The following is a 27,812-nucleotide window of genomic DNA, read 5'->3' as shown; positions in this document are numbered from 1 at the left end:
TGTTAATTATTGAAACTGTTCTGCCAATTTGGTTTGAAAAAAATAAAATAAAATTTAAAAAATAATAAAAAATAATAAAAACCTTTTGAGACTACAGACCTCAATTTCCTTTAAAAGCAACCATGAACCTGCCCAGAAATAAAGACCATTTTAAATTTTCATAACAAAAAACAAAATCAAAGACTAATGAAAATAGAGGTTAATATACGAATGAAAAGGGGTTTATGTGAACAACCATGGTGGTGTGAAAAATTTTAGAGATGGAAGAATGATTATAAGGAAAGAAAGAATTAGAACTTTTATGTTACCTATCCTATTTTTATACTATATCATCAATATATTTACTGACTACAACATGAGTTAATTTTTTACATTTTATATTTAACTTTCCCAGTATGTCAATAAATAATCCCAGTATGTCACTAAAAATTCTATAACATGTCAGCAGAGTAACAAACTATTTCTCATAAAATTTTTATTTGAGCCATTTCCATGTGCAACTCATGTAATGTGCCTCAGTTCTGTTTTTCTGTCTCAGTTCTTACTATAGAGGAAAAATAAGATATACCAATAACTAACAAAATATATTAACTAATTCGAACAAACTCATTTAGGTGACAGCTTTCCTAGCTAATCTAATAGGATGAACTAAATTATAAAATGGTGTTTTCATTTAAGTATAGAGCAGATTTATCAAAGAGTAAATAATTTTTTGGATATGTCCAATATCTTTAATAAAATTAACAGCTAACATAATTGACTCAAATTTAGGTCTCAACAAAATTGTCACAGGTAGTTAAGTGAACCACTTGGCTTGTGACACTAACTGAACAAACGTAACCAAGACCCCTTGGAGCCTGCTTGGCGTTGTGGCACCTCCCTCTGCATGTTCAGGTGAGCCGGTGTGATCAAGCTGCCCTGGGTATGGAAAGCATGGCAGGGCCGAGGTCCTGGGGAAGGATACGGTCAGTGCCTTGGAATATCACACAACCTTTCACCAGCTCTCCCATGATGCAACCCACTGACCAGATATCAACTGAAAATAAAATGAAATGATAAAATTATGAAGTGCCATGAACAAAACAAAGGTGAAGAAAAAGGAAGTCTAATAGCATACTAAACACACAAATATGGAAAAAGAAATCGCCAGCTAAGGGTGAATTTTTTACATGACACCAATGATTGCTGACCTCTTAGTTTTCAGTCTACAACATACTGGGGTTTTAGTGCCAAAGATTCTAATACTTTACAGCTTAAAAACAAAAACAAAAAGGAACAAAAACCAGACGCAAGAAATACCTGTATCTACAAAGCTTTCAGGGCCACATCCCCACCCAGCCTCAGCCTCCACAGCCAGGGCTGGGTCTCTCCCTGTGAAGGATACAGTCTCTTCCTGGGAACAGGACTTTATGGAGGACCATTTCTGCCATGATGCACCCGACGGACCAGATGTCCACTACCAAACACCAGGTAATTAACAGCCAGCAGGCGAGCTCCACACCTCTTTTCTCCAATCCCCCTCCCAGGCAAAGGGAGACCCAGGACATCTCAGCAGCCCTTCAGTGGGAGCTTGGTAAAGCAGACACCACTGCAGTTCCTCAATAATCATTTACTCAGCTGTACTTCAGAGAGGCAGCAGTGCTGCGCAGGAGAGGCCCGAACCTGGAAGCTTGCTGCTGGGCTCCAAGCAAGGCCCTCCTTGAGGGCTCCATGCAGTTGACACTCCAGGGTGGGGCCCTGCTGAACTCTAAGCTTCAGCTACCACAGGCAAGCCCCCTGGTTTGAGTATGCATGGGGAAAGTTAACAGAGATCTGAGGAAGCACACAGGGCTGTGCCTCTAGGGCAGGAGCATAGTTTACAGAGAGTTAAATAATTCACAGTTAAACTTTCACTTTTTTCTCCAAAGTAAATGTGTTATAGCTCTTTTCAACTACTTTGTTAAAAGCTAAGTTTCAAAATGCTTTGATATAACTAGAATACGTGAAGTTCTGATGCTAAAAGCCACTAATTTTATATAAAAGACACTTCTATCAGTTTTAAAAAATTACCAAGGCACTCTATAGTGCTAGAAATTGAAATACAGGCTGGCCAGCCTGTTGAGATCCAGCGAGGGCCCAGAAAGAGGTCCTGGGTACACTGGTTACGTGGATGTGCTCACGGCAAGTTACACACTTAAGGTGTGCACACTGTTCCTTAAGTAAACTATACTTTGATTTAAAAAGTTCAAAAGTGAGCGATTTTAGCCAGTGGAAATATAAAATGAATGATTTATCTGCAGATCATGATAACTCAGCCAACACAGTCCCCACACTGTATTTCATACAGTGCAAAAACTAGTGATGACTGCTAGTGCTACTCTGGAACACCACAGGCTCTTGCAGTTTTGTCTACTCACCGTTCTCTTTGTAGCCCATGCCCAGAATGACTTCAGGGGCCCGGTAATACCGAGTTACCACATAGGGGGTCATCATAAAGTTGGTACATGCTGTCCGGGCCAGACCAAAGTCAAGGATCTTAAGTGTACAATCTGATTTTACTACAATGTTGCTAGGCTTCAAATCCTAGGGGAAAGGAAACATTTTTAAATGAAATAAAGGAAAGCATGCCAACAGCACAGTTTCACACTGGTAAGAATGTAAAGTTGGCAACTACTAAAGTTTGTGAGCAGGTAGGGAGAAGGACAGACAGAACTGACCCTCGGATGAGAACAATTTCAGAAAATCCTATTCTTAAGCTTCATGTGGTCCCCTTCACCCATTCTAGGACCTGGCTGGGAGCCCAGAGTCACTGACTGCAGCTCCCTGGCCATGTAGCATGTCCGGTGCACATCCTCCTCATTGCCACTGCTCACTCTGCCCTTCATACTGGTCTGGCTTCAGCTCCAACCCTCAGCAGTCTGGGGTCTCACTGCTCAACAGTGATGTAATACCAACAACATCTAATTTACATTGTCTAGGAACCATGTTAAAAAATGTTTAAAGAAAAAAATATTAAAAGAAATAGGTAAAATTAATTTTAATAATATATTTTATCTAGCCCAGTATGTCCATAGGCTTCTCATATTAAAATGTAACCAACATAAAAATTATTAATGAGCTGTTTTATACTCTTTTGTGGTGCTGAAGGTCAGTGTGTGCTTTACAATTGTGGCCACATCGTGAGTACCCAAGAGTCTGCGCACAGCTGGTAGCTACCACACTGGCCTGGGATCTTCCTGTGGTTCTCTCTCTCTCTGGAAGAGGATTCCAAGGTTGCTACGCTCACTTCTTCTCCCCTCACAAGGACTTACTCCTCCCTCACACGTCACACCAGTTGTTGGTGCCAAGCCTGGGTTTAGTACAAAAGAAATGGCTCTCTTTTTTCTGGTTCCCACTTCTCTTCCTGTCTCCAGAACTCTAGGGCTTGGAAGCTTGCCTGACACAACACATGCTGTGTGAGAAAATGGCCAACGAGTGAACAGAACACACCGCTCACCCTGTATCACACTTCCAGTGCCTTAACACAGCCTCTGCTTTTCCTTCATAATATAACATGATTTCTTCGTGCTGATCTTCCACACCTCGTTCTCTTCCCCAAGCCACAGGAATTGGACTCCTGCCTGGGAGTCCGGCCTGCAAACTCTCTAGAAACCGTGACTTCTAAACAACCCACATCTTTTCTATTCACAAGAGTATAAACATGCAGCTGCAATGTCAAATCCCATATGGTACAGTATGAAGTACTTTAAGTGTGAATGTCAGGGTCCATACAACTTGGGCAGCCAACTTTAAAAACTGCCCAATATGCAGGAGTGCCTTAAGACAGATGTGGGAGGCTATCAGGACAAACAGAACGAAACTTGAAAATTATGCTTCAATACAATTATGTTTTGATACTCTTCAATGTTTTCTAAACTTCCTGAATCCTATGACATACAAATGGTAAACATATAATATTTAAAAACATAATGACAATCTATCCAATCCCCATAGTCCACCTCAGCGAACAGTGCAAATGCATGCATCTCTCAGTTTCAGTGGAAGACTGGTCTTGGTTCTGAGACCCCCATGGACACCAGAATCCAGAGGCTCAGGTCTCTTATCTAAAATGGCAGTTATTGTGTGCATTTTAAATCTTTTCTAGATGACTTACAACGTCTAGTACAAAGCAGATTCTCTGTAAATAGTTATCACACTATATTGTCTGAGGAATAACAATACTAAAGCTCACGCATGTCGCCCACTCATGCAATTTTTGTCTTCCACACATGGCTGCATGTGCGGACACAGTACCCAATGGTATAGAGGGCTAACAGAGGTCTTTGGCCTGCAAGCTGACCTACAACTCACAGCGCAGCCACATGAACAAGGTTACAGTGGCACGGTTCTACCAAGGGCAAAGGGTAAAAGTGGAAGCCACCTTCACGTGCCAGCTTAATGAACCCAAGTGAATTAAAACACATGCCCACCACCAGACAATGCCACCTGCCAGAAAGCTGTGGGTAAAGGTTGATTTTTTTGGAAGGACACACTTAACTACCAACTTCTGGAAAGCTAGAATGACAAAACACGGTTCTGGGATGTCTGTGATATGGATGGCTGTCCTTCCCGTAGCCTTTGGTACAAGGTACAAACAGGACTGTGAGAGGTTGTCATTGCCTGCCAGTGGGGAAATGGGTGAAGAGCTCTCAGCTTTCCGAGGGCTCTCCCTACACCACAGACTCTCCAGTCAGTCCCACAACACTGCATGTGGGCCAGCACTCCAAAACCTGGCAGTAAAGGCACTCTGCTTCTCCTATCTTGAGAACCATCAGAAAGAAAGAAAGAGAAACAAATTACAAAAGACCCACGGGCCACAGCTTAGGCTTGAGCCTGGACAGGCTGTGAGGACAGTGACTAGAGGATGGCACCTTCAGGTCAGGGCAAAAACAGAGGAGCAGAGGGCTGAATGTGGGCAGCCTGATCAACCCCACAGCTTCTTTGGCCCCCAGACTCGGGCCACTGATGGAAGAGATGTCCCAAGGGAGGGGCTTGCTCATCATGGCTGGAATCCATGTCTGGATCCCCCTGTCCCCCATGCTGGGTCTCAGCCAGCAAATGAACAGGCAGAAGACTGAGGAAGCCCATTCCTAGACACACTAGAGTCTCCTGTGGCCAGCTGAGGACTCCACTCTGTATGGCCAAAGCTTTCCTAGAGCTCTATTGTGTCCCGAAGCTCTGCACCCCGTCCTTCCTTCCACCTGCCCTCCTCCAAGAAGTCAGGCCTGTACTGTCCTCCACCTCTTCTGACTTGCTCCAATTTACACATTTAACTCACCACTGATTGCGTATGCTTTCAATGGATAACACCATGCTCTATGGGGATTGAAGTGGCAGCAAGCCCCAGATTCCATATTCACCCCAGAGACAGGCACCTGTGCCTCCTCACCTTGGCTGCTCACCTTGGCTGAGCTTTCTGACACAGGGGCACAGGGACAGTCCTAGCCGATATGCTACTTTGTGAGGCACGGCAAAGCTGGATGTGGGGGGGAGCCTGAAGACAGGGCTCCAGTGGAAGTTTCTGTCAGCCCCAACCCAACAGCCACATTACCGTCCTCTGCAGGCAACTGGGAAGCATTTTCTGGAAAAGCTAAATGGCCCCAGAGAAAAGATCCGCAGACAGTGATGTGTGTGGCTCTGTGCTGCTCTAGAGACCTGTTCAACATTTCCCAATCACACACTCAGAACTTGTAATGCTCTAGGCTTCAACATGACCACGTGACAAGGGATAGCTAGACAGTTGGGGAAAAGGTCTCACATGACAAAGACTTGGTTCCAAAAAGTAACTAAGAGGGAAACAATGCATGAGTGAAAAATATATCAAAAAATGTTCCCCCAGAGATGACAGTACAGGCATGTAACAAAAACAAAATGCTATGAATAAAGAACTGTGAGGGACAAGACAGCTACAGCCACCTTGTGCTTCACAGAAAAAATATAGAAAGAGTAAAGACGGCATCCTAAAAAATGCAAACTTCCTACTCTAACATCACTAGATGTTAACTGCAGCACAATTAATGGAAAATAGTAGTCCTTATCAAGGAAAGAATAAAAAATAATTTCCCATTTTCCCAGAGATACAGCCAGAACAAAACCAGGGCACCATGAAGGACGGTAACATGGTATCAGGAAGCTCCAGAACTATACCAGATGCCTCCCTACGATGGGGAACGCACTGCAGGCACCACTCTGGGGGCGACTGATCTGTAACTAAGGACTCTACATTCAGCCAAACTGTGACTCACGGGAGAGGCCAGAAGACATTTCAGGCTCTGGAGGCCTCTGAAGACTTTCACTGGCACTGGAGACTTTCCATCCTGCATACCATGGGGAATGGGGGTGGTTACCAGGAATCCAACTCAGGACCTCAAACCTGCCAGGCAGGCACTCACACCATTTGGGAGGGAAGATATTTTTAATTAAGGCAAGAAAACCAACATGGGAGAGAGGAAGAGGGAAGCCCAGAAAACGCTTGGAGTGTGTTGGGGTGTCTAGGTTAAACCTCTTTGCATCACGTACACAGGCAGCAGTCCAGATGGGAGCCAGACTGAGCTCCAAGACAGATTTGCTAAGAAGATGAAGCACCCAAGACAGCTGGATACAGTGAGAGAAGATTTAGACACCAAGCAGGAAACTCAAGGCTGTGTTAGCAGTATGAACACACAGTACTACTTTCCCTTTAAAACAAGCACTTCAAACTAATAAAAAGGTTGTTGCTAAATGACAGTGCTTGCCTACAATTGCAGCACTCAACAGGCTGAGGCAGGAGGGCCGCCATGAGTTTGAGGCCATTCTGGGCCTCATACTGTGTTGAAGGCCTGCCTCAACTGTACAGTGAGATCCTATCTCACAAAGAGACAAATGAGAACACAAGGCATAAAATGTTGAAGGGGAAAAAATGATATAATCAGGAAAAATACAAGGCTCAGCTATGAAAAACATTTACATGGTCATGATATAAAACAATACTGACCCAAATAAAATTATAGTACAACTAAACTGCAAGGTACAGGGAAGAGGGGAGGTTTGTAGGGATGAGGCTGGAAAACACATCAGACCCTTATGCCTCAAACTAAAAAGAGGTCACTCAACAGAGACCTAAACACATGTTTCAAGGCATGGAGATAAACACTAAAATAGTCAGTTAAAAGAACCAAAAGTAGAGGTGCAGCTCAGTGGCACAGTGCTTGCCCAGCATGTACAAGGTCCTGGATTCAATCCCCACCACCACAGAACAGTAACAAACCAGAAAGACCTCGCCTCTACGGAGCCAAAAATAGGAGGAGGGGGTGGGGGAATCTTTCATCAACATTTGTACAGCTATATAATACTTGATAAAAATAAGGACACAGATCAACAACTTGCGCAGCATGTGGATGGCAGCTCTGTATATACGATGACCACGTCTTCTGAGGCACTGTCACAGGGGACATGGGCATAAGCAGATACACTGGCAAAGCACAAGCAAGCAGGCAGGTGTTGGTGGACAGGAGGGAATACAGAAAACTGCTATCACCGGGCTTCTCCAGGTGCTGAGAGGAGGCTAGGACGTTTTCCTTTACTTTAATCTTGTAAATTATATAAAATAACAAGTGTAAGATTATAGTACAAAACTACTTTTTAAGTAATTAAAATTTATGTACAATGTGAAGCCACTTTAATAAATGTAAGGACAGATATGTATCTCTGTGCATGGTGCTAGACAGGAAAAGACGGGTCCAGCTCGCACAAGTGGTCAACATGCTAAACAGTAAACTTAGGGCTCTTTACCTGCGGGGTGGCTGGCCAGGGACGGGAGGGCTAGGCTGTTGGCAGGGAACTGTTACCCTTTGTTTGATATCCTGTGCATTGTGTGCAAGTTTTCCTTAATGACTATGTGCTGCTTTTGCAAACAGATGCAAATATGAATGGTGTAAAGCAAGAGGATACAGGAGAGTGCCTGCAAGTGTGAGACCCTTTCTCAGCTGCTGCCCACAGGAGGGAACCTTTAGGGCACACATGTGCTGCAGCTCTTATGAGGCCTCCAGGAACAGGAAAGATTCTTTCCTACTTATCCCTGAACTCAAAGGGAAGAAACAAGACAAATGGTTTCTCCTTCCAAATTAAACAGGCCTAAGAATATGAGCAATCATTCTAAAGCATGAATTTTAAAAAATGTATTCAAGGGATATTAAAAATGCTTTATATTACTTAAAAGTCTAAGAAGACTTTAGAAAGAGAAATAGAATGGTTCACCTACTTTTAATTTAGGAGCCTAATGCTACTTTTGAAACAAAGTTTCCTCCATACTTTACATCACTTTAACTGACCGCTGGGTGGCAGCAAAGGCTATACTTTAAGCCACCACACTGGTGGGTCAGCCAGGTCCCAGAGGGGTTATGGCAAACCTTTCACAGCTGTCAGTGACAACAAACACCCTGCGGTGGCACGTGTACCATACATTCCCCACTGCTGCACTCTGAGTGGCGATGGCTGTGAAGCTGGCCTTACACCAGCGTGTGAGGCTCTGAGTGGCCGGGCTTCTGGCCTCTGTTCTGCTCGAGGTGACATCTATGCTGTTATGGACCCTGAGCTCTTGGCAGCTGACAGACATAAATGAATCAATTTTACAGTATTTACCTCTCCCTACCTCAAAAGGCTTTATTGTCCTTGTCTCTTCCCCACACACATTTTAGTTTAATATGAAGTCATCTTGCCAACAACATTAGCGTAGTACAACTCAGGAAAGGCTATGAATATAGGTCTCCAGTTAGGTTATATTACGTCTGCATCTAGTCTTGCTCAACATCTTTTTTTTCTTTTTCTCAACATCTTTTAAAAAATGCATCATGATGTTCTGCTTATCCAGCAATAGAAGCCAAAAGATAATAGAAACCTACTGAACCAGCTTAGAGAATTGCACCATATCTCCCTGGCTTTTAAATGTGACTTCACCACAGTTCAGGCAACACTAGCATACTATTTGGCCTCAACTTTCCCGCACTCCAAATCTAAATTCCTTTTTTTTTTTTGTTTTTTTGGTGGAACCAGGGATTGAACTCAGGCCCTTGCGCTTGGCAGGAAAGCGCTTATCCCACTGAGCCATCTCCCCGGCCCCATATTTAAATAAATTCCTTGTTCATTAAAAAAGTGATTCCAAATATGGCAAAAATATTAACAAGAAGGGAATCTAGGTAAATGAAATTTACCAGATTACCAAACCAAGTTTACCAAAGCATTTGAAAATTGTTTGTCCTGTTCTTGCAATTTCTCTCTAAGTTTACATTACTTCAATATGAAACACTTAAAAAAATAAAAAAGGCTTTTTTGCAGTACCACCCGAGATGTAGGGGGGATATGGTGGCTCCCTCACTCCTGTCCTGAGTACCTCTCATGTGGCCTGCACAAATCATAGATGTTTTCTGATCTAAACAGTACTTTGAAATACATGATTCAGCTTATTCTGATTGTTAACTATGCCAATTTTTTAATTCATTTCTGTTGGACCTAGGAGAATGATAACCAAATGAGTACTTTAAAAATAAAATGATGATGTCACTACTTACTCTATGAATTATACCAGCTGAATGTAGATGTTTAATACCACAAAGCATCTGGTAAAGAAGGTAGGACATTCTTTCATGGTCCAATTCCATATGAATAACCTGACATAAGTTAGCATCCATTAATTCCATAACCAAATACCTGAGAATAGGAAAAAAAATCAGCCATGTTCAGAAAAATTATTCAAAACTCTATTCTGGACATTAAGCCAGAATCGTTATGAAACAGTAAGAACGTAATCTGACCACTGCAGTGGTACTGTGAAAATACACTTATTTTTGTATTACTAAGCATTTGGAAAAGAATCAACTATACAATAGAACTTCGTAAAATGTTTCCAAAGAATATAAAAACTAACTTAACCAATGTCTTCCAAACTAAAAACAAAACAGCTTTTATACCATGGCACACAGAAACTCATACACGCTCTCCTACTTATGAGTTTTTGCCATCTGGTTAGTCTTACCAGCACGTGACACATGCTGCTGGAGGCTCAGTCTTCAGACAACGCCCGCCTCTAGGGGGTGCACATCTGTTGGGGTGCGGACCTGAGCAGGAGCAGTGTTAGGTGGGAACTCGGGACCTTCTGCTTAATTTTGCTGTAACCTAAACTGCTCCAAGAGTCTATTTTTAAAAACAACAAAACCAGCCAACTTTAAATCCTGCTTCCCCGATCAGCTCTGGCTCCTTCGCATGTGTAACTCCCACAGAGATATTTATGTCAGCATCTCCATTCCTCCCGTTTTCCCTTCACGCCACGCTCACCGGGCTTATGGCCCAGCACTACTGAAAGTGTCGAGGCCACTGCTAACATCCATGTTGCCAAGACCAGTGGCCAGTCTTTCAGTTCAGCTCCTCAGCCTGCCCTTTCTCTCCACTGGAGCATCCAGCAGGCAGTCCTCAGCCCTCCTCTCTCACCTACCACACTCACTGTCTCAGAGAGCTCCAGTATCACAGCACCCAGTAGCACCGATACTCTCCCGAGGGCCTAGCTTCAGCTCAGCCTGCTCCTGAACTCCACAGTCACTCCTCTCTCTGCCCCTAGCCCTTCCACCGGGATGTCCAACAGACACGTACAGATCCATGTCTAGAAATGAACTCCAGATTCTACCTGTTTTCTAGTCCAAATCTGCTCTTTTTACCACTATTCTCCTCCAAGTGCTCAGTACCAAACAACCAACCATGGTTCCCACTTCTGTCTCTCACACTATCAGCAAACAGCTCAGCTCCACATTCAAAACAGTTCTGGTGTCCAGTCTCTTTCTTTCATCCTATTACCCGCCAAAATCTCTCAGGTGAAAACTGCAATGGCCCAGACACCAGGTAAGCCTGTAAAACAAAAGTTGTAAGCTCACTGCTCTGCTGGAAATCTTACCCAGACCTGTCTAAAAGCAAAGGGGCCTCTTTCTCATGGCCTAGAAGCCTCTGCAGTGTCCGGCATGCCACTTCCCTGATCTTACCTTCTCCTCCTCCTCTCCCAACAATGCTGGCCTCTTGATGGTCTCCACATTTACTAGGCAAGATCTTTCCCTCTGTCCTTCACTCCACCTCACTCCAAATTATCTGCAAGACGAAATCCCTTACCGCCTTCAAAGCTTTCTTCAGGTGTAACAACAGACTTCCCCAACTACCCTGTGATGGTTAATGTAGGTATCATTTTGGGTGGATTGAAAACCTGGCAGAGCACTGTTTGGGGACTGTCTGGCGGGACATCTGGGAGGAGTGGCTGTGATATGGAGTGCACTATGGAGGGAGACCTGCCTGCAGTGTGGCAGCACCGCCCACCTGCTCAGGCCCATCGAGCCCACATACAGAAGGCGCTGAGACAGACTTGCTCTGTTGCCCCACGCAGAGCTCCACAGACTTCTTGGCCTTTGGGTTCTGGAGCTTATATCCAGCAGCAGCCTGGGCCCTCAGGCCTGTGGCTCAGACTGAAAGATGTACCACTGGCTGCCTTGGTTCTGAGGCTTTTGGATATGGACTGAGCCATGCTAATAGGACCCCAAGGTCTTTAGCTTGCAAACAGCCCATCCAGACTTCTCTGACACTCATGTCATGTGAGTCAATTTTTCAAAGTCCCCTTTCACATATCTATTTGCATCTCCAGAAAACCCTGACCCATACACTATTCAAATTGCCGCTGAATACCAACCCCCAGCACTTCCAGTTCCCTGAACCAAGCTGACTTTTCTGAATACATGCTAACAGACTACCATTTTCCTTTCATATTAAGTTTACTGGCCATCTTCCCTGGAAGCCTCTAAGAGGGAGTTTATCACCCCTTAATAAAAAGGATTTTTCTTGTGATGGTCAATATATGCCTAGTCCAAACAGAACATGCAGCACATGTGAGCAATTAAATATTTGTGCAATAATTGAAGACCGCAGTGTAGGATAAACCTGGGCATTATATCTTACTATGATATAATAATACTTTTTAAAATTTATTTAGTACAGGGTATACAGGGTCTTACTACACAGATTGGACTCGTAGTGATCTTTCCTGTTTTCAGCCTCCCCAGTGCTGGGATTACAGGTGCACGCCACCATACCCAGTCTCATTTGCCATCTTAGTGTACCCCAGGGGTGTGGCCAGCACAGCAGGCCAGGGATCGAACCCATGGCTCCTGTGTCTGCCTAAGCAGGCGTTTTAATCCACTGAACTATCTGGCCAGCCCCCAATATAATAATATTTCATTTTACTCTTATTCAGTACTTCTACTTAAAAGTCTAGAAATAAACTCAGTGTGGTGCTATATGCTTATAAACCTAGCACTCTGGGAGGCTGAGGCAGGAAGATCACAAGTTCAAGCCCAGACTGGGCAACTTAGCAGGACCCTGTCTCAAAAATAAAAGGGGGGAGGGGGAGGCTAGGATGTAGCTCAGTGAGAAGGTCCTGGGTTCAATCTCTAGTACTATATAAAAGTCTAAAAAACACAGTATTTAATGATCTAATAATGATTAGATCATCATTTAAATAATGCCGGAGAACAGCATTTTACAGCTCAGTAAACCAGGCACAGTACTGGTGGTCCCCATCTGTGCCGAGTTCACAAGCACCCTCAGCCATCAGGGAGAGAGCAGCCCTCAAAGCAGAGGAGCAGAGTGCTGCTGCCTGTTCTGAGCTGTGTCACCACAGACAAAAGTATCTAAGACACCACGGAAAAGGCATGGCTACCTACATTTCCTAAGTATGAAAAGTAATGACTTTTTCCCCTAAATTTTGTCACTGATGTATAATACACTGCTGGACAAAAATGATACTTACACATCTTGAAATTCTTCTAGAGTTTTTTGTGGTGTAAACACATTTAATAAACTAATGATCTGAAAAGAGAAAATTATACCTCAGTATGTCAGATGACTCTACTTGCTTTTAACAGTGACGTCAACATTAAAAAGACTTAAAACTAGAAAAAGAATCACAGCAGAGTTCAATATTATCATCCTGGCTTTTATCAAAGCCTATTACATGGCATTTGAAAAAACTAAACATCAATTAAAAATAAGATGCATTTTAAATCAAGTGCTTTTATATATCCTTATTAAATTAGTATGGAATTTAAATGCAATGTCTTTTTAGCTCTGGATGTAAAACAAATATTATGAGCCTAAAAACACTAAAGTAATATGTTAACCTTGAGAATTTGAATATAAATTTCTAAAATTCTTTAGAAATATGAAGGCTAAATATATTTTTTGGTATTACAAAGATAAACTACCTCAGAGCATTTCAGTATTTATTTAAAGAGAATTCAGAAAACTGAGCAGGCTGGAGCCTCCCGCCTGCCCTTTATGACTGTTAAAAAGGTGGCTTGGGCCAGGGAACATAGCTCAGCAGCAAAAGCACCTGCCTGGTAAGCGCAAGGTCCCAAGTTCAATCCTTGGTACCACACACACACACACACAAAAAAAAAAAAAAAAAAAAAAAGGAAGGAGGAGGCTCACTGTTGTGAGTATCACACATACCCTCAGTCATACCAGAGGACTGGGGAGAAAACTGCTCACTGCACACGACTGGGGACACTGGCTATCAGGGAGAAATTAGTAGTATATTCATATTGCCATCTTATGCCAGGATATACTAAAAATGAAGCAAAGAGTTAAATCTAAAATATAAAACCACAAACCACTGGAATAGATAAATGTTTACAAAATCCATGGCATAGAAAAATCTTCTGTTATCTTGACAGGAAACAGGGCATTTGGTTATAGTAAAACAAAACCAAAAATATACATAAATTATCAGTATGTCAAAAGCAACATAAATAATGTGAAACAAAAAAGGTTGATAGTTCTACTGTATAAAAACTCCCAATAAATATATAAAAAGAGACCAACAGTCCAAGAAGAAGATAGACAAAGATCATAAAAACCAAATTCTCAACAATATAAAAATAAATCATTAATGAACATATGGAATTCAACTTGACACACAGTGAGATATTATGTGACAATTATCAGATCAGCAAAAAGAAAAGAGATCAACAAAGGCCAGGGAGATAGCTCAGTAGAATAAGCACTTGCCTGGCAAGCACAAGGTCCTGAGTTCAATCCCCGGTACCACAAAAAAAAACCACACACACACACACGCACACACACACAAAGATCAACAAAATGTAGTGTTGGAAGATCCTGAAGATATTCTCAGGCATTTTTCATGAAAGCACAAAACTGATGGTCTTCCTGAGGTCCACCTGTCAGGATACATTAAATCAAAAAATATTCCAATTCTTTGCAGAATAAGAGTTTACCTGGCAAAAAATCGGATAATAATCTATGCAACAAGTAAATTGTTAAATAAATTATTGTGTATCTGCAGTATTCAACCATTTAAAAATGGATTATACTTATTAAAGTATTACCAAGGAAAAAGCCAGATGATGAATTTTATTTATCTACACATGCACGATATGCATAAACATGCTCAGCAAAACGTTAATGCTGGCGATGGGTCAGTAGTGGGACTCAGGGACTTTTGCTTTCTTAGATACACAGTTTAAAGTTTTAAAAATAACATTTTTAGGGCCGGGGATATGGCTCAGTGGAATAAGTGCTTCCCTGGCAAGTGCAAGGGTCTGAGTTCAATCCCCGGTTCCGCAAAAAAAACAAACAAACAAAAAAAAAAAAAAAAAAAAAAAAAACTTAAAAAATTTTAAGTAAAATAAAGCATGCATTGGAGAAATTAAACCAACTCAAAATAAATCCATCAATTTCATATTTAATATCCCTATTTCAAAAAGATCCAGCACAAATATGTTTAAAAAGTGTACGTATATAGTTTAATATAATTTTAAACCTTCTTCCCTCTTCCAAAGGAGGAAGCAGTGCTTTATGAGTTGATCTCCAAAACTTCTTCCAGGTCTCACATTTTACGGTTTTACAAGGCAAGGATATCTAAATTATGCTTAGAGACCACACTAGTAGGATATATGGTATGCTCAAGAAAAACTTCATTTTCTAGAGACATACTACTAATTCTATTAAAAACTTAGTTGCATATTACTATGGAAATACCAAGTATTGCCATTTGAAAAAAGTCCTCTAATAACATGTATTCAATTAAAACTGAGATTTCTGCATACAAGGGAAAACTTATGTATACACCATTTTTAAAAAAAAAAATGTATTTGGTACAGGGTGTCGTCATGCAGCTCTGACTGGTAGTGACCCTCTTGGTTTCAGCCTTCCCAGCGCTGGGGTCGCAGGCGGGCGCCACCACGCCAGGACTGAGAGCCAGCTCAGCACGCTCAGGGGCGGGGCCAGCACCACATGTAATGCCCAGACTGAACCCCGGTCCCTGCACTTGCCTAAGCAGGTACTTAGTCCACTGAGCTATCTCACTGGCCTGTACACAACATTCTCCCCCCAAAAAATCTAGCTGTTTTTTAATGTGTTAGGTTAATTTTTGTTCTCATTTTATGAGAACAGAAATAATAAAACCAAATGGCCACAGGACTAAATGAGCATTCTTCTGGAATATGAAGCATCTAACTTTAATTTCTCCAGTGTTAATTAAAAAATTTTATCAATAAACTAGGTATGGTGACACATGCCTATCATCCCAAATATCTGAGAGGCTGAGGCAAAAGGACCACAGCTTGAGCCTAGGCTGAGCAACTTGGCTAGAACCTATCTCAAATTATTAAAAAATATATATATAAAAGGGGTGGAGATGTAGCTCAAAGTGATTGTTTTCAGTTCAATCCCCAGTGCCACTAAATAAACAAAGCCATTGTTACTGTTAGTTTATCCCAGGTCTGAACTCAATAAATACAGAAGGCCTTGAAGATCATCACCTCATTAACATAAAATCATATGGCAAAAATTTAGACACAACTTACATTTTTATGATTGACACATTTTAAGAGGACAAGTTCGCGATAAGCTCTCTTTGCATGAGTCTGATTTTGAAAAGGACGGCTTAGTTTCTTGACTGCAACATTAATCCCAAGAACTGTATCAAAAGCAGCACTGTAATTAAGAAATATAATAAGCAATCCATTAGAACAGTTTTGGAAAAACAGCAATGGAGACTATACAAAAATGGACAAGGACAACCTGGGTGCCTGCTGTGGCCAAGGCACAGTGTGCTTGTGCGCAAAGAAGCCCCGAGAGCACTGAGGTCAGCGGCTGCGCCACTGTGGAGGAGCAGCCGCCACGCACGCCATGAAGGCGGGCCGAGCACCCTGGCAGCTGCGCTTGGCTGTGTTAGCTGAGAAGATTATTTTCAGAACCAAATAATTTAGCACAGCACGTAAGACATCAAGAATGAAATCCTTAGTTTAAAAAAGAAACTGAAAAGATTCATTGTCATCACTAAAACATGAATACATTTTGGGGTTATAGCCGAAGAAATGGTTCAATTCATGAAAATAATTCAATAAATCTAAGTTTGATTGAATGTGTTTTTCCAAGATGAAAAAAATCAACTTGAGGTCAATGCCCAAAACATAAGACCCCTAAAGCAAGCCTCTTACTACAGCAAAAGTATCATCTCTCACTATTAAAATAAACCTAGAGCCTGTGTTTCCAATATCTGATAAAATTTTCCCTCATAAAATTTGGTGTTTCTTTTCCTCCACAAAATAAGACATGAAAAATTGAGTATCCTGACCATATATTTTCAGATTTCAAACTACCATTAATGCTACTATTAGTTGATCTTTTAACACTACTCACCAAAAATTAAAAGCTCTTAAGACCACCTTAGAAGTAGGCATCATTTTAAATAGTGCATCCATTTACTTATTCTATTAAACTGGTAACACTGATTATACATCTTTTTTGAGTTTTTGTTTGTTTTGAGACAAGGTCTCACTACACAGTTCAGGCTGGCCCTGAACTCACTATGTAGCCCCGGCTGGCCTGGAACTCACAGTGATCCTCCTGCGTCACCCTCCTGAATGCTGAGATAACAGGCCTGAGCCCGCATGCCTGGCAATGCTTTCTTATTAATAATGCTTTTTAGCCAAAAAAATTCTAACTTAATTCAATAATTTTTACATTGAAGGCTATCCACTGTAGCTTCTAGTGAAGACCAATTAGAAACAGCACTTTTCATGGTTGCCTTTACTTTGGTTCAGACTACATACATGGGTGTACTTGTATATGTGATTGCACATGCTCACACACAAATGTATCATTGAATAATAAAATATTGAAGATAAATGTATTTGTGAAACAAATCATTAATATACATGTGCATATATTTGTGCCTGTGTATCTCTAAGGTTCAACAGTTTGAAAATGGACAGATCTTAATTTTTTGTCCAAAACTTCAGTTAGAAAGGTGAGATGAAAAAGTCCAAGAGCTCTACTGTACAACATGGTAATTGCATGGTAATTGTATTCTTTTTTTTTTCTTTCTGGAACTGGGGATTGAACTCAGGCCCTTGTGCCTGCCAGGGAAGCGCTTATTCTACTGAGCCATCTCCCCGGCCCCTACTGAGCCATCTCCCCAGCCCCTGTATTCTTACATATTGTTGAGAATCAATTTTAAGTACTCTCACCACAAAAACAGGAGATAATGAATACGTAGGTTAACTTATTCCACAAAAATATGTGCATAAACAATATACAGCACATGATAAACATACTTTTTCATTGGTTAGTATGTTTTGTCCAAAATAAGCCAGCTGAAATTCTAAGTAAGTTAACACATTCTTCTCCATTCCTGGTTCCAACCCAGGAGCAATGACCTTCAATTATTCATGGTTTTGATTCTTGTGATCATTTGACTCAATGAAGTATATATTTTAGCATTACTTTTTCATTTGTCAATTTTGGAAAGAACTGTTTACCCCTCCCAGTGAAAACTGAGGATTAGCCACTTACTTAAAATGCTCACCACCCAGGTTTATTCTCATGTGATTTTTAGGTTTTTCTTTGGTCATCTATGTAACTTCCAATAACAAGCCTTATCCTTGTTCTGTCGCCTTTGAAGGAATCTTTTGGTTGCCCAGCTGAGGAGTGAGATTATCAAACCTCATTCCCTTTTCCCTCCACCTCTACATTTCCTTCCCTTTTCTCCAAACTCCTTTCTTAAATGGTTAGGCTTACAAACCCATGTATTTTATGTTTATAGAAAGCCTTCCCTGCTCCTGTTTAGGATGGGTCTAAAAATTGGAAGCCAGTACAATGAGTTATATATGTATCTGCACATGTAACCCCTTCTAGTTCCATAGCTGGGATCACATTTCATTTTCTAAGACCTTTGCTCCCACTCATATAAAACTTGAGAATGTTTCCAGAATGGTTTCTCTTTTCTTATATTCCATCAACTACTCAAACATTATGTCCTTTTAAATTTTCTATTTAGCACATGACTTTTTCTAGCTTTCTAACATTTCATAAATTTCTTTAAAAAAGTTATTTTATTAAGAAAAATATATCCTTTTAAGCCTATCACCAATACTTATCTATGTTTTGGAATTCATCCCATTCCTTTCAAAGCCTTTTTTCTTGGATCTTCTTTCAAAAACCTGTTGCATAGCTACTACCCTGGGATTTCTTCGCATTGGCCTCCCCTGTTCTTGAGTTACATATTCCAGGGTGGGTGGGTGGGTTGTTTGTCTGTCTGTCTGTCTGTCTGTCTTTCTTTCTTTCTTTCTTTCTTTTTATGAGTAGAATATATTTATTGAGAGAAAGAAAGCTCCTGTCCGAGACAGGGACAGGAGGGGGACCCAAGAGGGTTGTGCCCCTGTCTATCTATCTATCTATCTATCTATCTATCTATCTATCTATCTATCTTTTTTTTTTTTTTTTTTAAGACAGGGTCTTGCCATGTAGTTCAGGCTGGACTGGAACTCACTATGTAGCCCAGGCTGGCTTTGTACTCCCTTAGATAAAGTAATACAGTGTTTACATATAATCTATACACATGTCATACATTTTAAATCACCTTTACATTTCTTATAATACCTAATAAAATGCAAATGCTGTGTAAATAGTTGTAGTAATATACTAATTAGGGACTGAAAAGGAAAAAAGGTCTGTACATATTCAGGACAGATGCAATTATTTTTTCCAAACATTTTTGATCTGTAGGGTCCCAGAACATGAACGGTGGGTCATGTACCTTCTTATACTCTACGTTTATCTTTTCAGGTTCTTGATGATTTATTTTTTTTATTTTGGCAGAACCAGGGAATTGAACTCAGGCCCTTGCTCTTGCCAGGCAAGTGCTTATTCTACTGAGCTATCTTCCTGGCCCCACTTGATGATTTTTTAAACAGAATCCAAATACATCAATGTTTTATTTTTTAAAGTACCTTTGGAACTAGGCATGGTGGCACACACTGAGACCTCAGCACTGGAGATGCTGGGACAGGAATATCACTGTGAGGTGGAGACCAGCCCGAGGGCTATAAAAGTGAGCACAGAGCCAGCCCAGAGTGCATAAAGAGACCTTATCTCAAAAAAACAAACAAATCCCAAAACGTTCCAGCTTTTTAAAAGAAATCCTCTACTCCAAATATCATGAAAAACATCCTTTCAGAAGGTCAATTAGCCTTCTAACACTACTGTAGCAAGTTATCACAAATTACTGGTTGTAAACAACATGAATTTATTATTCTACAGTTCTAGTGGTCAGGAGTCCAAAGTGTGTCTCATGGGACTAAAACCGAAGTGTCCAAGCTGGATCCTCTCAGGAGGCTCTAGAGGAGAGCCTTTCAGTTTCTAGCAACTTCATCCATTCCTCCTATGGCCCCTGGCCCTACATCACCTCAAGCTTGCTCATTACCACATTTCCTTCTCTGACTACTACCTTCCTGCCCTCCCCCCTTCAACAATGGACCCATCACTGATCCTGGCTAATCCACACCTCCAGATGGCTCCTCTGACGCAGAGCACCTTCTGCTGTACAAAGGGCCCAGGGTGAGGCCGTGGACACCACTGAGGGAGGAAAGGAACATGTGCACAGGGCCCAGGGCGAGGCCATGGACACCACTGGGGAGGGGAGGAACATGTGCACAGGGTCCAGGGCGAGGCCATGGACACCACTGGGGGAGGGGCCATCATTCAGCCTTAGTACATCCCAAGGGTCACTAATCCACTGACTGATGACTGTAATGTACATTAATGCTAAATGGACATTTCACATAATCAAACTGATAAACTGACAATATTTTAAGAAGCAATATGACAGAAAATCCAAATCCTGTTTTCAAGATAGCAGCTAACCTACTATTGAGTTTATTTTCACAAAAGTAAGTAGATTTTTATTTTTATAGAGTAATGTATTATCACCATATTTTCCCATTCCCACTTCATGTCTTAAACCTGGTAAAGGATGAATATAAAAAAGAAAGAGGCACAAAGGAGCCAAAATCACCCCTAAGGTTTTTACTGTTCCAAATTAGAACAAACATAAGACAAGAGGATACCAACATAGCAAGTATCAGTTACAGCTGCAGTTAAGACTGCTTAAAGATAACTGCTGTGCTATGGGGATAAATACAACTAGTCAGAATTTTCAAATAGGTACTTCATTAATATTTACTCATTATTGCTAACATTCGAGACATGTTAGGTCAGAATTCTAGTTATATCAAAAAGTATTAGTAGTTCAGAGACATCAATATGCTTTACCATGGTACAATAAGGCCCCAAAAAACAACAGATGGGTTTTGGTCCTAGGCCTACCCCTAATACTCTATGAGATGGAAAAATCAATGAGCTTTCCTAGTACTTAACTGTACATTTATACAGTCAGGGTTATAGCATGGCTTGCAGTAACTAGACAATATACACTATTTACATTACTATTAACTTTCAAAGACGAATGACAAGTCAATTGGGATAAACGAAACCCATATTTTAAATGCCTGCCTATCTATAGCCATAAAGTGAACTCTCTCAAACCTTCCTCTCTACCTCTCCCTCAAATTATCTGGGTCAAATTACTATCCACTTCCAATAAGAGATGGATTATAAATCAAAATGTTCTATTGTTCATAACTTTCAAATAACATTAAAGTTTCCCAATTTGAACCATCCACTGACTTCAAAACTTGTTGTAGGGCCTGGGGAGATGGCTCAGTAGAATAAGCTCTTGCCTGGCAAGTGCAAGGGCCTGAGTTCAATCCCCGGTTCCACAACAAAAAAAAAAAAAAAAAAACACAAAAAAAAAACCACAAAAAACTTCTTGTAGCATAAAATAATTAAGTATAGTTTGAATATTCCTAATCTAAGAATTCAAAATCTACAGTGCTCCTATATCTAAAACTTTTACAGTACTGAGATCATGCTCAAACAGTTTCAGATTTTGGAGCATTTCAGATTTCACATTTTTGGAATGCTCTACTGGTAACAAAGTCTATGCAAATATTCTACAATTTGAAGAAAAAAAAAATCAGAAAGAAGCAGATATGCCTAAGTATTTCGGATAAGGGATGCTCAACCTGTAGGAATATATCATCATTTGCAATTTAAGATCACCATCAGTTTAGATATGAGCTGGGCATTCCTTCCAAACAGTCTCTTCTCCCTGGCTAGTCTCCTTCAGATGCTCTGGACTCAATCCACTTAGCTCCCAGGGCTGTCAACCACCTAGACCCAAGAGAGCAAATCTCTACAACACAGGGTCAGTTCAAACATTCACAAGCTCAACCTCACCTACATGAAAACATAAACTCTTCTACTAAAACATTCAAAGGAGTTCTTCCTCTTCAGTCCCCTCTGCCTATAGCTATAAACACTGGATGCTTAGCTTCATCAGATTTTTTGAGAGGCAAAGATAATCTTGGTTTTATTGACCAAAAGTAGAAAGGGAAAATGTTTTCCCCAGAAAACTAAGGGATAAAAGTTTGGGAAGTGCTGATAACTGCAGTCTAGAAAATATGTAAAATTACCTTTAGCTGGCCAGAGATGTTGCAGCAGCTGACTGTCTTACCATGCAAGAGACTAAGGTTCAGGGTCAGACTAACCGTTCTGACGTCCTGGGCTGGACACATAGTTGAAGAGAGACACCAAGGAAGGCGGCCAGCCCAACCCCTCACACAGCATCCCTTCCTGGTTAATCCATGGTGTGACAATGATACTGACTGGCCTCGTCCTGCCAATGAATGGCAAGGCACTGCAATGATGGCGCCTAGAAATGAACAGGAGTGATTGGGAATAAAAAGGGGAGGGGGAAAGGTGGCCATGATGAAGAAATGAATAAAACTCCAAACTTCTGTTACCTCACTGTTATACCTACTATGCTGATATAATGATAGAAGCAATGGGGGAAAAAAACAAAAAAGGAAACTAAAAGAAAAATTACCAACCTATTTAAATTTATGCAGTTTTCTGAGAATTTGGGTTTGTATCCTACAACTTGATTACATGTAACTACAGTAAGAAGGTTGACTCAAGTTAGCTCATAAGCCTATAAGTATTTTTATCATTAGTGTTTCTAAATTCTATGATTTAGTTTTACTTTTTATTGCAGCAAAAACTCAACCCACAGTATTAAAACGGATCATACTTACCAAACAATTCCTTGGGCTCCTGAGCCAATTGGTTTCAACTGCTGGTAGCGTTTTAGGACAGTGAAAGTTGAGTCTGCCACTTGCACACTGTAAAACTGACTATCACATTTACTGTCACTCATGATGTAGTGTCATACAATATCCCAAAGAGCTGGTACCACTGATAAGATTCCTTAAAAGAGAAACAGAATGAACATGCATGCTTACAGAAATATCCATGCACAGCTCATAAATTTATTGCCCTATAAGATAATGTGGCTCTTATAAACTCGGTTTGACCAAGTGCTGAACATAAGCAAGACAAGAAAATGCAAAGACATTTCACTGGCACAAGACCATTATGAAAGGAAGGGATTTTCAGACCCAGCAATATCACATTAAGGGGCTAGGTTATAAAATTTTTTTTTTCCAGAAAAAAGAATTTACACATTATTACTAAGTGTGCCACTAAATATTTCTCAGTGGTTTGCTTCCTATGGGACCAGCTTAAGTCTAGCAATCTCAACCAGAGATGGGGACATCATTTCAGAATGATTGCTTCTACAATTCCTAAAGAAAAGCAAATAGACTAGTGTCCTGCTAAAAGCAGATTCAGGTTAAAGTGGTAGCCCAAAAAGCAACATTCACATACCAGAGAGACAGGCTGTGAGGACTGGTGACCTTGCTGTGTGTTCTGCATGCCACAGACTGGCCTGTTTCAGGAGGGCAGAGGTGGAGATGGACTACATGTCCCTTGAGCCCCACAAACTGCTGTGTCCCCACAGTACAAAATAACAATACTACAGAGTTTTATTTTGGTCTTTTTTAAAAAATGTATTTGGTAGAGTCTCACTACACAGCTTGGACTCATAGTGATCCTCTTGTTTCAGCCTCCCCAGTGCTGGGATTATAGGCATGCACCACCACCCCCAGTTTCAGTGGCCTGCACAGTGCACTAGGGGTAGTACCAGGGATCGAACCAGGGTCCTAAGTACCTGCCTGGCAGGTACTTAAGACCGCTGAGCTATCTCCCCTGCCCTTGATCTTTTCTTTTTTTAATTAAAAAGCCAACAATAAAATTATATAGGCAAACATTTAATACTGTTTAAAAACAGAATTAAAACACTTTTTCTATAGCTCCCTTAAGATCCTGCTGTTTTGTTCTACAATCTAATACTTAACATCTGCTCAGTGAACTTTTTGTAGTGGTGATTTACAGTTCAACAAAATGGTGTCTGGATTTCCCTTAAACATGAAAGTAAATTAACAGCTACACAAAGACTTGAAGTCAATAGTTTCTCCAAATAACCACTGCTTCGTATTTTTCTCACCATTTTTGAGTCTGGCCAGCGAGGCCTGCTGAAAGCCACTAAGTGGCAGACACACACCTGCTCACCTTGACCCTACTGCAGAGCCCTCTGCGCCAGTTTACAATGGAGCAGCCCAGAGCTCTGTGAGCTAGAACACATGCCCAGGCTGCCCTGTTGTGAGGTGATGGGCACTCCGATGTACCTGGCCCAATGGGTCACTGTCCTCAAAATTCTTGGTTACCACAACATCGAACACTCCAAAGACAAATACACGGGGACTCTACAAAAATTCAATCAACCTTCACTGATCTGACCCACACTATACCATTGAATGGTTTGCTATAGCACTGTTCCATTTTGACCGACATTTGAATGAATATCCTTTTCTAAAGATTAGCTTCTTCATAGTTTATAAGACACTAAAACAACAACATTCAAGAGATGCCTTTGTATATGAAAGTGATGTATTCTAAAGGCACAGCTAGGAACCAGTCTTACAGTGGCATATAATTCACTATTTTGGGGGAGAAGCATAACGAGTCCATTAGCCATGTTATGTATACAAGCATAAGAAAAACATAAAGACATAAGCAGAAGAGACCAAACACTTTGACAGAGGTGCAGAAGACCCAGCAGGCAGGCTTCCTGGAGGAGGAAGCATCTCCTAATACTGTGTTGCCAGCGACAGACAGTAGAGGCACAGCTTAAGCGGACTGTATCCACACAAAGTGAACTGCTCACCTCGGCTAGCAAGGTACAAGTAAATCTGAGATGGGGAGTTCCGTTTTGAACTGTGTGAGTGTGAAAAGCTAAAAGAGCAGCCGTAGGACTTTGGCACAGGCTGCTGATCCACCCCCAGATCCACCCGCTCCCGACTTTAGTCACAGCACCATCCTGCCCCTACTGGACAAACGGCTAACAGACATCTGGCAGCCTTCCCAGTGGCCAGCCAGGGCCAGATGATTAATTTCTGGCCAACGAGGTATGAGTAGAAGGAAGCGTACTAATTCCAGATCATGCGTTTTCTTTTTTATCAAAGCTGCTTGCTGCTTAACAGCCTAGGTTGTATGGTAATAACAATAAGCTTCTCTTCTGGAGAGTTAGCGACCTAAGTTTGCAGACCAAAATTAGATGAAAAGGAGGGCTGCAAGGAAAGCCAACATTTTGGCCCTAGCCTTCCAAGGTCAATTAAGACTCAGGACATATGAGAACTTGTACTGTAACATCATGTAACTCCGAAGTGTCCCAAATTTTCTGATCAAGGAGATTATGGGGCCAAAGAGGAAAGTGATCGATGAGGTAGAGTGTGCCTAAGGAGAGTCACATGGAGAGAAAACATTCTCTCAAGCTTTCACAGAGAGCACACTGGCCAAGCAATGGCCGTGACTCATCCATATGGCTGACACTGACAAAGGATCTACAATCTGAGGTACAGGATCTCAGGATAAATCCTGACGGGATTTCACTGACCTTATCAGACCCAAAAGCTACAACTCTTGTTGCATAAATCCTGCTTTACCTTGGTCTTAACCATCCAGCAGAAAGGAATAAAAACAAAGTATAAGAAGTAAAGCCATGCTGTTATGTTGAGCTGTAGGGGACTCAGGTCAACAATTTTTTTTTTTAATTTATTTATTTATTTGTGTGTGTGTGTGGCCAGTTCAGCCCACCAGGGGGCGGGGCTGGCTGGCATGTGGTGCTGGGGCATTGAACCGCGGTCCCTGTGCTTTGCTAAGCTTGTTCTAAGTAGGTGCTTTAGACCACTGAGCCATCTCACCAGCCCCAGGTCAACAATTTCTGACATTGCCAGTGAAGTGGACCCAATACTATTATGGACTGCTGAACTCTTTTAGAATATTTTGCTGAGTTTACACACCTATAATATTTAAATGATGGAACTTAACAAAAAAACGGGATACAGATGAGTGTCCATTTTGTATCTGTGTATTCAAAGTGGTTAAGATAGATATATAGTTACATTCTCTTAATGAAGAGGGATTTGTTCTAATGGTGTTTGTAAATAGGATCACAAGTCCGCATCTTGTACAGCAATTAACCACTAGGAAGAATGTATGTAATGTGTTAATTATTGAAACTGTCCTAGGGGCTGGTGAGATGGCTCAGTGGTCTAAAGCACCTACTTAAAACAAACTTAGCAAAGCCCAGGGACCGCGGTTCAATCCCCCAGCACCACAAGCCAGCCAGCCCACCCCCTGGTGGGCTGAGCTGGCCACACACACACACACAAATAAATAAATAAAATTAAAAAAAATTATAAAAAAAATTAAAAAAAAAAAAAGAAAGAAACTGTCCTACCAATTTGGTTTGAAACTGTCTCATTGCTATTTGTTTCTTAATAAAATTATGGGGGAAAAAAAAAGCTGCTTGCTCTCTAAGGTATCCTCCCTTGCTGCTTGGTATGTCTCATGCTAGAGATGGTACAGCTTGCTGCCTGCCCACTAGCTGGACTCACACCCTGTGGCACAGAGATGCCCCATTCAAGACCCACCCACACCAGGACTGACAACAAGCTTTACTGAGCAACTCTGCAATTCTGATATAGCTGCTGCTAACTTAGGTTAGCTTCACTGAACATTGAGAGTATAACCAATCATATTATGGTTCTAGAATTATTAATACAATCTTAATGTTTAAAATAATTCTAAAATTAAAATAAAGTACCCTTATTAGGCTGGAAAAAAAAATCTAAGACTCTACCAAAGCTACCTTTGTGTCATTTGTGGTTTATCAGAGCAAAAGAAAAAACTTCAAGGCAACCAGAGAAAGGCTATTAATGAATTTGTGCTGATTTTATTTCAATAAAACAGAGCATCAACTGGGCTCAGAAAACCAGTTTTACAAATTGGGAAGCACAAGAACTTCCACTGCAGCCTCACCAGCCACACCTGAGACTTTTAGGTGTCACCTCTACTCCCATGCAGTAGGCACCAGCCCCTCTCCCTGGCTTACATGCATCTTGCTGGTCCATCAGAGCTTCATCTTCACCACTCCTGCATAGGTGCATGCTGGGCTGTGCGACCTCACAAGTCTGCCTTTTACAAAGCGGAGCCCCTTAGAAGTGTGTGTGTACGGGGGGACATGAAGGAACATCCCAGTGGTGGAGTGTGTACCTAGCATGTGCAAGGACCTGGCAGCAATACCCAGAAACTCTATTCCCCTGACCCCACCAGAAAAACAGGGAGGATAAAGTGTAGAGTAAGTGCAGAGAGATGGCCATGCAGGAAGGCTTCATGGAGGAGGCAAGATCCGAACTCCTCTGCTGACACTGTCAACCCAGGCTTGAGGACATGGACACTTTCAAGATGTACAAATTGGTAAATTTTTTTTAAAAAAATATAAGAAACAGCTAATGAAAGATTTAAATGCATGTGCATTCTAACCTCACAACTACAGTTCACTAAATGCATCTGCCAAATATATGATTCTTCAAGGTACGTGTACACGGGAGCCTGTCTGCAGCACTTGGAACAGGCAGAAAAAAATAAAAGGTACACTGTGCATCAAATCAATAAATGGCACAAAAATAAAGCCATTAAATACAATACAGGGCTGGTGGCTGGGTATATAGCTCAGTGGCACAAGTACCTGTCTGCTAAGTGCAATGTCCCAAGTTTGATCCGCACCCCCCCCCCAAAAAAAAACCCAGGAACTTTATACAGTGCAATGGAAAGATGCTTAATACACATTAAGGAAATCAGACATATTGAAAGATTACATATAGTATATTCCAAATCTATTTAAAAATACACAAATGCTCTCTGTGCTACAAAGTAGAAAAATGGGCATCTTGCTATCATAACTTTGTTATTTCCCAAAAAATCATATGCCTATTTCATATTAAAAAAAAAAAAAGGCTGATTAAGAGGTCAAGGCCATAAGGAGAGTCACATGGGGAGAAGACACTCTCTCAGGCTTTCACAGAGAGCACATTGGCCAAGCATTGGCCGTGACTCATCCACATGGC

General features: G+C 41.2%; 1 protein-coding gene across 3 annotated transcripts in view; it reads right to left on the bottom strand.

The window, feature by feature from the left end:
• Positions 1-55: 55 nt before the first annotated feature.
• Positions 56-27,812, bottom strand: part of Mapk9 (mitogen-activated protein kinase 9) — a 34,501-nt gene continuing 6,744 nt past the window's right edge. Inside the window, exons 1-6 of one of the 3 annotated variants that reach the window (XM_023713169.1) lie at positions 22,539-22,663; positions 15,906-16,035; positions 12,830-12,888; positions 9,564-9,702; positions 2,397-2,562; positions 56-1,036 (exon numbers count right to left, since the gene is read on the bottom strand). In XM_023713169.1, the coding sequence (XP_023568937.1) occupies positions 909-1,036; positions 2,397-2,562; positions 9,564-9,702; positions 12,830-12,888; positions 15,906-16,035; positions 22,539-22,660 (744 nt within the window). In that variant the 5' untranslated portion in view covers positions 22,661-22,663 and the 3' untranslated portion in view covers positions 56-908. Of the gene's footprint in view, positions 1,037-1,325; positions 1,457-2,396; positions 2,563-9,563; positions 9,703-12,829; positions 12,889-15,905; positions 16,036-22,538; positions 22,711-27,812 lie in introns of those variants that run through there. The other 2 variants (XM_023713167.1, XM_023713168.1) reach the window with 2 other exon arrangements.

Source organism: Octodon degus, unplaced genomic scaffold (assembly GCF_000260255.1).
Source record: "Octodon degus isolate 3935 unplaced genomic scaffold, OctDeg1.0 scaffold00029, whole genome shotgun sequence".
NCBI lineage: Eukaryota > Metazoa > Chordata > Mammalia > Rodentia > Octodontidae > Octodon > Octodon degus.
The sequence above is the reverse complement of the archived record's forward strand: the minus strand, read 5'-3'. Positions and strand labels throughout refer to the sequence as shown.